General features: G+C 41.3%; 1 protein-coding gene across 5 annotated transcripts in view; it reads left to right on the forward strand.

Annotated features, from left to right (window-relative positions):
- Window positions 1–7874: 7874 nt before the first annotated feature.
- Window positions 7875–13845, forward strand: part of CEP295 (centrosomal protein 295) — a 54250-nt gene continuing 48279 nt past the window's right edge. For 4 of the 5 annotated variants that reach the window (XM_037030687.1, XM_037030689.1, XM_037030688.1 and 1 more), the window contains exons 1-3: window positions 7875–8010; window positions 11372–11505; window positions 12334–12534. In XM_037030687.1, coding sequence (XP_036886582.1) covers window positions 7875–8010; window positions 11372–11505; window positions 12334–12534 — 471 coding nt within the window. The remainder of the gene's footprint in view (window positions 8011–11371; window positions 11506–12333; window positions 12535–13845) is intronic. The other variant, XM_037030690.1, reaches the window with a different exon arrangement.

Here is a 13845-nt window from a genome sequence, read left to right on the forward strand (position 1 = left end):
TCTCCCCGCCATGCTGGGGAACTCAGATGTGCCAATGGATGATCACAGCGTGGCGTGGCCCAGCTAAGGAGCAGCGCCAGGGGTGTCATGGAATAAGGTTGGACGGATAAGAGCATCATCATCATCATAATATCTGCATAGTACTTCGTGGTTTACAAAGTGCTTTCAGATGCACTATTTTGTTTGACTGTGAATAAGGCATGGTGGATATTATTATTCCTGTTTTACAAATACAGAAACCACGGCTCAAAGCTATGGAGTAATAAACTCAAACCCGGAGCTCTGCTCTTTTTAGTGCCATATTCTATCTAGAGGATCTGGAAAGCTGTTCAGAGACATTTGGAGTTCATGTATTATGTAAAAGACTAGGGCAGGAATGCTTACAGAGGAACATCTGGCTGAAAAGTCGTCCCATGTCATCACTTTCTGCAATGCTGAGGGAAAAAACAAGTCCAGACACACAGCCATTGAAGCAAGCATAAATTTACTCTGGTAGCTGTGCTTGGCAGTGTTCTAGAAGGGCAGACTTCCTTTCAATATGCCTGTTTAAGCAAACTACAATCATTTAAATAAATATTTTACACCATCACCAGACAAAAATACCATACGCTTTATATCATCAAGACACTGCTCCTTTTGAAATTGCTAGAGGATGTTAGATCCCTGCCTGTCTTCTTCCTGGTGCCAGTGGTCAGTAGCTGGGATTCCTCCTTTCTGGAAACCCCATAGTGTTCAGCATGTGTGCTAGATCTCTGGTGCAGCACGACCACCAACTGTCTCCTCAACAGTCACTGACTTCCTTCTGTGAATCCTAGCTCTCCGTTCACTAGTCCTGTGGGAACCTCACTTTAGGCTTGAACAGGGCATTGGCGGGGTGTACAGGCATGTGAGAAGTAAGCAGACGATTGCACTAAACATTCAGTCTTGCAAGAGCCGTTCACAGTCCACCCTGCCTTTCTGAGGTCAGGATTATATCTATCATGCACATTGCTGCATCCTCAATATCTGGTGAACATTCTTAAACAAAGTACTGGCACTTAATGAGTGCTCAATGAATATTCAATGAGTGAGTACAATGCAGTCAAAATGCTTATAAATGGATAATTACCACCTTGTTAAGATGTCCGGTACATAGATACTTCCCAGATTTCTGGGTGAGAGCTGCTGTAAAGAGAAATATGATACATCAGAAGATAACAGGGCCCTGACTGGTGTGGCTCAGCTGGTTCAGTGTTGTCCTGAAAATCGAAAGGTCGCACAGGTTCCATTCCCGGTCAGGGCACATGCCTGGGTTGTGGGCCTGGTCCCCAGTCAGTTCACTAGTTCTGAGAGGCAACCAATCAATGTTTCTCTCCCTCTCTTTCTCCCTCTGTTCCCCTCGCTCTAAAAATAAATAATAAATTTTTAAAAATCTATAACATAAAAGTAACACCAATCCATCATATTATTACTTTTTGAACACTCTCCATCAAGGGAGGTGAAAATAACAATGAGTTCTCAGCTCCATGCTCAATGTTTCATGTGAATCACAGATATTAGAGTCCCCACTTTATAGGCAAGGAAATTGAGTGACTGATTTTCTAAATTAGTACATGGCAGGGCGAGGACAAGAACTCCAAATCCAATACACTCTTCCTACCACACCTCATACCTATACCACAGGTGGACACAGTCTACATTAATAAAAGAAACCACTATTCTCATTTTAATGGTGGCATGGCCTGTCTCCATTATCTATTCATACTATGCTTCCCCTTTCTTTTCTTTTTTTTTAAAGATTTTATTTATTTATTTTCAGAGAGAGGAGAAGGGGGGCAGAAAGAGGGAGAGAAACATCGATGTGCCTCTTGCACACTTCCAACTGGGGACCTGACCCACACCCAGACATGTGCCCTGACTAGGAATCAAACCAGTGACCTTTCGGTTTGAAGGCTGGTACTCAATACATTGAGCCATACCAGCCAGGGTCCCTTCTCCATTCTATTACACTGTCCTAAATTTATCTCATATGGGATTTTGTGTAGGGCATCGATTATTCTCAAATTTGAATGTGTGTATAAACGGCCTGCAGATCTACTCCAAATGCAGAAGACTCTGGTTCAGCAGATCAGCAGGGTGGGGGCGGAGGGGTGGGGCGAGGTGCTGGAAGTCTGCTGCATCCTAATAAGCTCCCAGGTGCTGAGGATGCTTCTGGTCCTACTTTGGGTAGGACCATACTTTGGGTAGCAAGGGTGTAAGTTAGTGTTATATTCTCCAGTAAATGGAAATAATTATTGGATGATGAGGACTCTGACTCAATAGTGCTGATTCATGTTATGTAAAAGCTGAATCAGATAGAGCAGGTCAAACAGCAGTAACACAGAAACTATAGTGCAGAAGTTGCCTGCCCAGAGTCTGCACTGGTGGCCAAATTGTAGTATGATCTTTTATAGTTACATGCTTCTATGCAGGATATATACAACTGCTCAATAAGATAGGCTGGGTACTAAAATTCCCGGCACAGGTGGCTTCTAGCCATGATAGAGGTGCAAGTAGACCTGCTTTGCCCCCTCCTGCAACCATAAGAAGGGTCACAGCCAACTTCAAAACTAAAAAACACCAAAACTGCCAGAAAGTCGAGCTGTATGAAAGTTTAACATCCAAGGATTTAAAGAAGAAATAGTTATCCAGACGGGTAGGGGCAGAGGCAGAGAGCCAGGGAAGAGAGGACACTGTGTAGCAGCAGCGAGGTAGTATTGGCCAGGTAGGCGGTCTCACATTCATGTTTAGTAGATAAAAACTGGGAGGGGACACCTGGGGAGCAAACAATCAGACTGTGCAGCCCAGGGTTTCAGTACAGGTAGAATAAAGCCTTATAACTTCTGGCTGTAAAAACCAGTGGGGGTCAGGAGGTGAAAGAAACTGCCAGTCTCTCAGGAGAGTCCATTTAAAGGATGTGTTTGGTCCTAGAATATATGCAAACCCATGTACTGTGGGATTCAGCACCAGGGAAGCAGCCAGAATGGCACCAGTTACATAAAGGAAGTGGAGAAGTGACTAGAACCTGGGCAAGAGCTGAGCAAGCCTCCCGCAGCCAGACAGTGGCATTGTCCCCTGTCCAACTCCTCCCCCACATACAGAGCCACAAAGTGGCAAAGTGGGTTGCCCCGCCCTGGTGAATATCTAAGGCTCTGGCCCTTTCAATGTAACAGATAAATCAAGTCAGGGAGTCAAAGCAGCTCTACCTGATACATAGAAACAAACACAGAGAGGCTGCCAAATTGAGGAGACAAAGAAATAGGTTCCAAATGAAAGAACAGATCAAAACTCCAGAAAAAGAACTAAGTGAAATGGAGACAGCCAACCTATCAGATGGAGAGTTCAAAACACTGGTGATAAAGATGCTCAGAGAACTGACTGAGTACAGCAAATACATAAGGGAAGAAATAAGGGCTACACTAAGTGAAATAAAGAAAAATGCTCAGGGAATCAACAGTAAATGGAAAGAAGCTGGGGTTCCAAATCAACAAATTGGAACATAAGGAAGAAATAAAGAGCCAACCAGTATAGAATGATGAAAGAAGAATTTTAAAAAGAACGTGGAGAAAATGAGAAGACCCTGAAACATCTCCAAATGTGCCCATATCTGGATCACAGGGATGCCAGAGGGAGAAGAGGAACAGGAAGAAATTGAAAACTTATTGAAAAAATAATGAAAGAAAGCTTCCCTAATTTGGCAAAGGAAATAGACATACAAGTCCAGGAAGCACAGAGAGTCCCAAAGACGTTGGACCCAAAAAGGACCATACCAATACACAGCATAATTAAAATGCCAAAGGTTAAAGATGAAGAGAATCTTAAAAGCAGCAAGAGAAAAGAAGAGAGTTACCTACAAAGGAGTTCCCATAAAACTATCAGCTGATTTCTCAAAAGAAACTTTGCAGGCAAGAAGTGTTCAAAGTGATGAAAAGCAAGGACATACAACCAAGATAACTCTATCCAGCAAAGCTATCACTTGGAATGGAAGGGCAGACAAAGTGCTTCCCAGACAAAGTGAAGCTAAGGGAGTCCATCATCACCATGACCTTATTATATGAAATGTTACAGGGACTTATTTAAGAAAAATTAGGTCAGCCCTGGATGGTGTGGCTCAGTGGATTGAGTGCTGACTTGAGAACCAAAGGGCTGCTGGTTTGATTCCCAGTCTGGGCACATGCCTGGGTTACTGACCAGGTCCCTATTAGGGGGAACATGAGAGGCAACCACACACTGATGTTTTTCTCCCTCTCTTTCTCTTCTCTCTAAAAATAAATACATAAAAACCTATTTAAAAAAGAAAAAGAAGATCAAAACCATGAGCAGTAAAATGGCAAAAAACTCGCAACTATCAGCAACTGAATCTAAAAAACAAACTAAGCAAACAATAGAACAGGAACAGAATCACAGAAATGGAGATCACCTGGAGGGTTATCAGTGGGGAGGGGGATGTGTTAAAATGGGAGAAAAGCTACAAGGATTAAGAACAATTGGCAGGTACAAAATAGAAAGGGGGAGGTTAAGAATAATATGGGAAATGGAGAAGCCAAAGAACTTATACGTAGGACCCATGGACATGAACTATGGGGGGTAGACTATTGGAGGGAAAAGAGGTACCAGACAGAGTGGGGGAAAGGAAAAAAATTGGACAACTGTAATAGTATAACCAATAAAATATACTTAAAAAAATAAAATTCCTGGCACATAAAATGCCCAGTAAATTTTGGGTATTTTTATCCTCATTTTATAGAAACTGAGCCTCCGAGAGATTAACTGTTGGTCAAGCAGATGTTCAACCGCACGTCATCTGACTACAGCGGCAAAATGCTTCCCTGCCCACCTGATCCTCTCCAGCTGCTATGAGTTTTTCTGGATTGTGGATAATTCCCTTTCTCCCCTTGTTATTTAAGCCTTTTATCCTTTCAAGTATGTAACTCACAGTTACTTATTATGGCTTAATAAATATTAATAAATATCATGTTAGCAATGTGCTCAAAAAGATTTAAAAGGTGAAACAAAATCAATTAATTTTCTCATTCTCTCTTCTCATTTCTCACTCTTCTTAAATAAGTGGCCAAATTCCACCCCACCTACCCACACACCTTTAAAAGAATATTTATAGTTTTTAAAAGCCTTTCCCAGCACCCTTTTTCTTTCCTGCTGGGCACTCTCCATTTTACTCCTATTGAAATACTATCGCTTGTTAAGGTCTTGTGGTATTTATGTCAGAGAGAAAGAAGGCACTTGACAGACAGTCAGCTAGAAGCCTGTTCCAGTTCTTGCAGAGATTTGCTTTCTTCTGGATTTTATACATGAGAATTGGGGAGCCACCCACCTCCCACTTTAATGTCAGTCCCTCATATTGGATTGTAGAGAGTTGGGAGTGAACTTAGAACAGTGAGGCTGCTACCATAAAAAAAAAAAATGCCTTAAAAGGCTCCAAAGTTAACAGGCTTCAGTTGCATTTTGAGATGAGGCAGAATTACATGGTGACCAGTCACACTAAAGCCATTTTTGTCCAGGGGCAACACTTCCTCTTGGTCACTGTTTATTAGCATTCATTTCTAGAGGGATAACAACACTAGAAGCTTAACTTATATTCTCCTCTCTAGACCTATAAAGTATAAAAGGACCTAATTAAAAATTAAACCAAAAACACCAGTAAACACATTTTAAAGGGGCTTTTTTTGCCTCCTGTAGTTTAAAATGAATGAAAATAAAAGCCAGAAAAGATAACATTTATTACACACTTTGTACCAGGCACTGTCTTAAGAGCTTTAAACCTCATAATAATCTTTTGAGTACTTTTACTACATCCCCTTAAAAGATGAAAAAAACTGACTTTGGGGGAGGTTCAGGAACTAGCTCAAACTCAGGGTTGCTAAGCCAGAAATTTAAATCCAAGCAGTTGAACTTTAGGTCCAAGATTTTTACTTTTGTTCTATAGTATTTCCCCAAATGTTGAGATGTTGTTTGTGAGAATTTCAGAAACAAACCTCTTCTAATTTACAAAAAAGAAAAACTCCCATTCAAAGCAGCTAAGTAAAAGGGGGTACTTTAATGGCTCCTATCAGGAACTTACAGAATGGGCTGATATCAGGAACAGCTGGATCCAGGGACTTGCACACTATCAGGAGTCTCTCTGTGTGTTCCTTGCTGAATGTCAGACTCTTCCAAATCAGCTATGGGAGTCCAAATGATGGGTCATTTGGGGAAGCTCCAGTTTCACATCCAAAAATGAGCCCAGAGAAAAAAATAACCATCCCTCATAGCTCAGATAAGAAAATTCACAGAACAACTCTGATTGACCCAATTTAGATTATGTACCCATCCCTGGGTCAATCCCAGTGGAAAAAGAGATAAAGAACTATGATTTACCCTGTCTGGGTCACATGCCCACCTCTGTGGCCTGGAGGGCTGGGTCCGTACCAGAAGAGGGAAGAAAGGTGCTAGACAGAAAAAATAAAATAGTTGTTAAACTACCTCTTTAGAACTTACAAAGTGCTCTCATATGATTCATGCATTGTGAGTCTCACAACCACCCTATGAAGAGGGCAGGTTAAATATTGCTAAAAAAATGTGGGCTACCATTGTATTCACCTGTTTAGTGCACATCACTGAACACTCCACCGAGTTCAATGTGTCCAGAGCTGAGCTCATCACCTTGCCACGTAACTGACTTCCACTTCTGCTTTCTTCCTTGGTTGGTGGCACCATCATCAACATTGTCCCCTAAGCTAGTAGTGTATGAGGTTAACTTCACTCTCTTCTCCCTCACCCTCAGAGGCAATTGTTTCTTAGTACTGCTAATTTTGCCTCCTAAATAAACATTTCTGCAATTTATTCCTTTGTCTAAATATCCCATAAACAGCACAAAATCAAAATATTGGAAGATTAACTAATTATGTCCCCCCCAAACTTGCTCTTCTTCCAGGGTTCTAGTAGGATGTTACCCCCATCTACTTAGTCGCCAAATATGGAATTAGGTATCAAGGTTGACTTCTCCTTCTTTGACTTCCATGATTGTGACTACCAGCTTCTGATGTTCGGCATCCTATTTGTGTCTTAAACCTACCCAGTTCTCTCGATTGTGTGTGCTCATTTTTCACTTCCTGTAGCAGTATCCTAATTGGTGTCCCTACCTTGAGTCTTCACTCCCTCCTACCTTTTCTGCAGGAGAAAACCAGATCTGATCCCGTCTGCAACTTTCCTTTACCTCACTCCCCATTTGCTAATCCTTTAATTTCTGGTATGTTTAACTAGACTACAAAATCTAGGATAAGGGTCATAATTGATACGCCCTTGTCTCCCCTTCACTGTATTTGACGCATAATATATGCTCAATAAATATGAAACTTGCATTCGTCCCCTTTCTGATTATAGTTTATATACAGCAGATAAATCCTTAACGTGTTCTAGGTCGGTCGGACCTCTGGAGACAGAGTGTATCACGATACGGTTCACTGTTGTACGAAGCTGGAGGCCTTTAAAGAAAGCAATCAGAAACTAGCCCCATCGCACCAAACGAATTGTGTACCCAGCACACAAAAGGATGCATATCCCAAGGCATCTTCACGGTGGTAACTTGAGACTAAAGCCACCCTCACGGCTCTGGACAAATACCCTCCCCTTTCTGGACCTCTGTCTCGCGACCTGTAAAACGAGCCTAGTGAGAGAAGTGAAGTAATACTCCAGGGCCGCGGTATGAGAAATAATGGGGCTCTACGTAGGACCAGCGCGCGCGTGCGCGTGCCCGTGCGCGCGGCGCGGGCTTTTCTGGCGCCGCCGTCCCGGCTGCCCCCGGGGGAGGCAGCAGCGGGATTGCCGCGGTTTGGCCCCGCCATTGGCGGGCGGTTTGAATGACGGAAGTGACGGCAGCTCCGCGATGGCCGCCCCGCAGGCGCACGAGCGGCTGTTGGGAAGCCGATTGGCGGCGGCCGCCGGGGCCTTCCCAGTCTGAGCTGGGTCTCCTGGCTCCCGACCCCCGGTTCTCAGGTGAGTGACCGACTCTCCGGCTTCCCGCACCCCGGGCGGGTACGACTTCCTGAAGCCCGGGAGCTGTGCTCGGCGGGAAGGGGACTCCGGGAAGGCGCGGCGCAGAGAAGGCAGTAAAGCCTGCTGCGCGTCGCAGACCTCGGCGGGCCGCTTTCTCTGGCTGGGCCCGGGCTTCCTCCTACAGGAGCTCCGGGACCAGAGGCCGCAGCAGTGGCCCCCGCTCGTGCGAGAGGCCACTCCGGGGGCCTTTGCGCGTGTGGCTTTAAGCCTCTCCCGGGGTCGGATCTCGCGGGGATCCCTGAAATTCCAAGTAGTGGGCAGCCGGGAACGCTTCCGCTGCTCTTGCTGCTGCTACAAACTCTTCTCCGTGCGTCCTGCCCCCATCCCACCCCCAAGATCACCGTGGACGTGGCCTGAAACCTGGTCGCCGTTTAAGAGCACCACCTGGGATCGTTTCAGGCGGAGAGCGTTCTCTTTTTTGGCGTCTGTTACCTTAACTTCTCAGGCATTAAGTCCTGCCTTGAACTTGATTTTTGTAACATTAGGGAACGTTCGAGTCTTTAATACTTAGAAAACAATTGGTAGTTTCACATTCATTAAGTCACATAACCATCAGAACAACCTGTTGGGGTCGTTATTACTCCCATTGCATAGTTTAATAAAAGGAGACCAGTGATTTGCGTGACTGGCCAGTGTATTTCTCCTTTAAGTTACGGTGTTGGATTGAACCCAATCTTCTAAGTCCAGTATTAATTTTGTGATTACAGTGTGTCACGTGCCATTTAATCTGAACAAAATCTTGCAAAACAAGTAGTGTCTCTTTTATTGGATAGCAATAATACATAGACTTTACAAAATACCTTTGATAAGCTGCACAGTAATTGCTTCAGAAAGCAATCAGTGGATACTGAACTTGCAGAAGTTTGAGGAGCAACATGATACTTATATAGCCTCAACTATCTCTCCACCAGATACTTATTTACAAAGGAAAAGTAGGAGAAACGTGGTAGGGAGATACCACCTTAACCACCTGATAAAATTCACATGGCCAGTAATAAGACTAGTCAGCCTCATTTACCTCCCGATGTGACTGATGCGCTGAGAAGGATGCATTATCACTTAAGTGGTGCTCTCGCCAAAAACGCATAACCTCATCCTCACAACAAATCTATATTAAGGGAATTCGACAAAATAACTGGCCAGTATTTTTCAAAAATGTCAAGATCTTGAAAAGTAAGACAGGCTGAGGAACCGTCCCAGGTTAGAGGGGTTGAAGGAGACATGGCAGCTAGCAGCCCTGAGACTGAAGCACCTGCATTCTGGAGTCCCTTCGCAGGGCCGCTTCCTCCCGACTGCTCCAGCCAACCACAGAGCCTAGCCAGGAACTGAGCACCGCAGGCCTGTTCCTGAGAAACTAGGGACTTTAGCTCAAGGGCTCCCCAGAAGTCTTGCTGAACCTCCTTTAGACTGCATAGCCATTTAGAAAGCATCTACCCAACTTACTTCTCTCCTTTCCTCAGGGTCACATTTACATGGAAGTCGGAAAACTGTTCCCAGCTTTTCCCTTTTTTCTGATGTAGGCATTTCCCCTAATAAAATCTAGAATTCTTTATACTAGAATGCCACAACAATCAAATGCCGTGAATTGCAGTATTTTCCTTGGATTGGGTCTTGGTCCAGAAAATGGATATTAATAGGAAAATTGATGAAATTTGAAGATTTTTAAAGTATTGTGCCAGTGTTAATTTCCTGCTTTTGATTATTGTACCGTGGTTACGGAAGATGTCAAAATTTAGAGAAGCTGGGAAAAGTATATGGGAGTTCTGATTATTTGCAAATATGTTAAAACTTTAAGTTATGTACAAGAGCAAATAGTTATTCTATCACATCTAAGTAAAAATAACAAATATATGTTTGTTTTTCTATAATCCTGTAGCAAATGAAATTGTGAATATTCAAAAGTTTTGAAAACGGTAGTGATGGGAATGAGGAGATATCAGAAGGACCTGAGGAGGGTTTTCAGATCACAGAAATTTACTGATTCTTACATTCTTTCCATTTCTTTCCAGCAGACTCCCCCACATAGGGGCATGTTAATCTTGGGGGCAGAATAAGAACACCCAAATGTAAGCAGTACCACTAGGAAAATAGAACTCAACTCATCCAAACAGAATTGTTCCAAGAGAATTTTTTAATTGATTATATATTGCTGTGGCCTTGTGGCTCAGCTGGTTGGAGTGTTGTCCCATACACGGAAAGGTTAAGGGTTCAGTTCCAGGTCAGGGCACATACCTAGGTTGTTGGTTCAATCGCTGGTTGGGTTGTGTACAGGAGGCAACCAATCTGTGTTTCTCTCTCACATCAGTGTTTCTGTCTCCCCACCCTTCCTCTCTAAAATCAACAAAACTCCTCAGGTGAGGATTAAAAACAACAATACAACATAAAAGAAAATTATTATTAAAAATCACACCATTGTAATTTGTAGAATTGTTTACCGTTCAGAGGTTGATGTAACTNCTCAGCTGGTTGGAGTGTTGTCCCATACACGGAAAGGTTAAGGGTTCAGTTCCAGGTCAGGGCAGTTCCAGGTTTCAGTTTCAGTTTCAGTTCCAGGTCAGGGCACATACCTAGGTTGTTGGTTCAATTGCTGGTTGGGTTGTGTACAGGAGGCAACCAATCCGTGTTTCTCTCTCACATCAGTATTTTCTGTCTCCCCACCCTTCCTCTCTAAAATCAACAAAACTCCTCAGGTGAGGATTAAAAACAACAATACAACATAAAAGAAAATTATTATTAAAAATCACACCATTGTAATTTGTAGAATTGTTTACCGTTCAGAGGTTGATGTAACTTCATACAATTACATTTCGTGATCAAGCTGTGCACCACAGATTGGAAGTTGAATCTAGGGACCAGGAGCCCTTGCAGTTACAGCAGTCTTGCTGGTTGTACACAGGTTATTAAATTGTTAAATTGTGATTGTGAAAACATTTAATCTTTGCTAAATCTATTTGTTTAAGTCTGTGCTTTTTTACATTTAAGCTAAGTAAGTTAGAAATCCCAGTCAGGAATAAGTCAGGTCCCAGATATTCTAGGGCAAACAATAATCTGCTGTCAGTGGGGAAAATTTTTTCTAGTGTTTTTGATTATCCTCCAGTTAACCCCTTCCCATCTATCTGAGAACCATTCATTTGAGCATTGAATTAATAATTGATAGATGTAAATAAGTTGGACTTTGTTTACCCAAATTATTTTATTTGCATGTGTATAGCCCCTTAACTGTCAAGTATATTAATATGTATTTTAAAAATTGCTTTTGCTGACCTACTTTAATAGACATTGTTCTTTTTTAAAAATTCAGAACCTTTATATTTAAGGAACACAAAAATGAAAAGAAAGGTAGTGAATGCTGGCAAGGTGAGATTGAGTCCTAATGAGGAAGCCTTCATTTTAAAAGAAGATTTTGAGAGAAGACGAAAACTAAGATTGCTACAGGTAAGATTTTTTTAAAAGTTTTAAATTCTTTGTCTCTTCTAAATTATTAACATTTTTATATTAAATTAGAGTATTCTAAATAAAACTTTACCTTTCCTGGCTATGTAGGAGCCCTGGTTTTTGCATACTAACTGATTTTGGAATATTTGAAAAATAGACTGAAATGGTAAATAGAGTAAAGAAGAGTTTGGCAAGGATAGGGGTGATTTAACTCAATAATTATTGGAAAGTAGTTTTTTACATATTTTTAAAATAATGTGTAACTGATGACGATTAGAGCAGGAAGATTATGATGACTTGAAGACTTACTGGAAAGATTATTAACTGCTGAAGCAAATTTATTAAGACATTGTAGGTTTTTCTTTTTTAGAAGTCTTTACACAAAGTTAAGTCTTTGTGAAGCATATTTTAGGTGCCATTCTGCTTAGAATTGGGGGTGATATACCACAGGTAGGCGTTCTCATCTAGTTCTTTCTGTATTCGTCTGGGCTATAAATTTTGTCAAATCATGCTTAACCATTTTAGCGTCTTCTGTTAGGTTATTAGAATGATAATAGCAGTACCATTATTAGTGCTTGGGGGGGGTATAATAGCTAATCATTTAGGGAATTTTAGAAGTTGTCTTGAGATTTTAGTTTTTTCTATGTCACTTGGATTATTTATTTATTTATTTATTTATTTGCTTTACATAGAGCTTAGCTAGTAAAATATGAAATTCAGGAGAATTGATAGGCCTAAAGAGAATTCATTTAAACTTCTATTTCCAAATAGCTTTTCAAAAAAAATTAGTACTCTTTTCATATAATCTGTTAATTATTCATTCTTCAGGTTCGAGAACAAGAAAGGGATATTGCTTTACGGATAAGAGAAGATATAAAACAAAGGAGAAATCAGCAATTTACTCATTTGGCAGAGGCACTAAGGGCAGAATGGGAAGAATCACAAACTCAGAAAATAAACAACTTGGAAAAACTATATTTGGCAAGTTTAAGAAATATGGGAGAGGGACACCAACAAGCCAAAGAAAATGTAAGTGAACACTTATTTAACTGCTCAACAGTAGTAGTAATTTTGGTTAAAAATAAATTGTAGTTGTTAAATGCTTAAAATGTCTGATAAAAATGTTTTCATATATAGAATTTGGTTTTGATAGCCTGAATTTTTTAAATGAAATATAATTTAAGAATGTTGCTAGGTTCATTAAGTATCATTATTCCCTTTTAGTCTTTAACTGGCTGGGTAAATAAAGTAGTAACTGTCTTAATCAGAAGTTGTTATTTCCAGCAGATTTGGTGGGGTAAATTCAAATTTCCCAATTTATTATCATTCCTCATACATCTGAAACATGAGGTCTGTCCAGAAGGTATCTAGCCATGTAATATGAAAAATAGAGACATTATTGGAGAAGATACAAAATACAAGAAACATTGTGCAAAGGACAGTGGCGCCTCAGTCCCCTTTAAAGTGGGCACCTTGGGACCTCACACAGCTCTCCCAATAGCCAACAGCTGCCTTGTTGTCTTTTCCTGAATCTCATCAACAGTCTGAAATCTCTTCCCTCTCAAAGGTGATTTTACTTTTGGGAAAAGCCAGAAGTTGCAGGGCAACAAATCTGGGCTCTAATGGGGCTGAGTCACCTGGGTTATTTGATGTTTCACCAAAAACTCTGCATCAGACGTGATACATGAGCAGATCAATTGTCATGATAAAGCTGCCAATCACCAGTTGCCCGTAGGGGTAACTTTTGAATTATCCAAATAGTTTCCATGGAGGAATGTTCAAGCTTAATGAAAAATCTGATACAGATTCATTGCTCTACTCACTCAGTCATTTTGAATATGATAGCCGCAGTACACATGCCCACTCAACAGTGTCTACCACCCTAATGACTAGTACACTGAAGTCGTCATTGTTCACACATGCACATTACAATCCTGTCTCCTTGGCTCTCAGGTTACTTTGGTGTCCCACAGACCATTCTCGTTACATTAACAATGGCTGGACTTTTTCCAGACACACCTCATTGTACATAGCTGGATGTACATACACCTGCACTTCCTTCACACTTAGTAAATGACTCTCAGAGGCTAAGTAGAACTTAAGTCAGCATATGAGACTGCTCCCTGAACCTTATTTGTTGTTTATTGTGATTGATGGTTGAAAAATACAGGCATGCCTTGTAGATATTGCAGGTTTGGTTCCAGACCACTGCAGTAAAGTAAGTCACATGAATTGTTTGATTTCCTGGTGCACATAAATGTTACGTTTACACTATACTGTATATTACTATATATACTGTATATATATACACATAAGTGTATACTTATGTATACACTAGTA

Source organism: Sturnira hondurensis, unplaced genomic scaffold (assembly GCF_014824575.4).
Source record: "Sturnira hondurensis isolate 20B ecotype Veracruz unplaced genomic scaffold, ASM1482457v3 Scaffold0020879, whole genome shotgun sequence".
NCBI lineage: Eukaryota > Metazoa > Chordata > Mammalia > Chiroptera > Phyllostomidae > Sturnira > Sturnira hondurensis.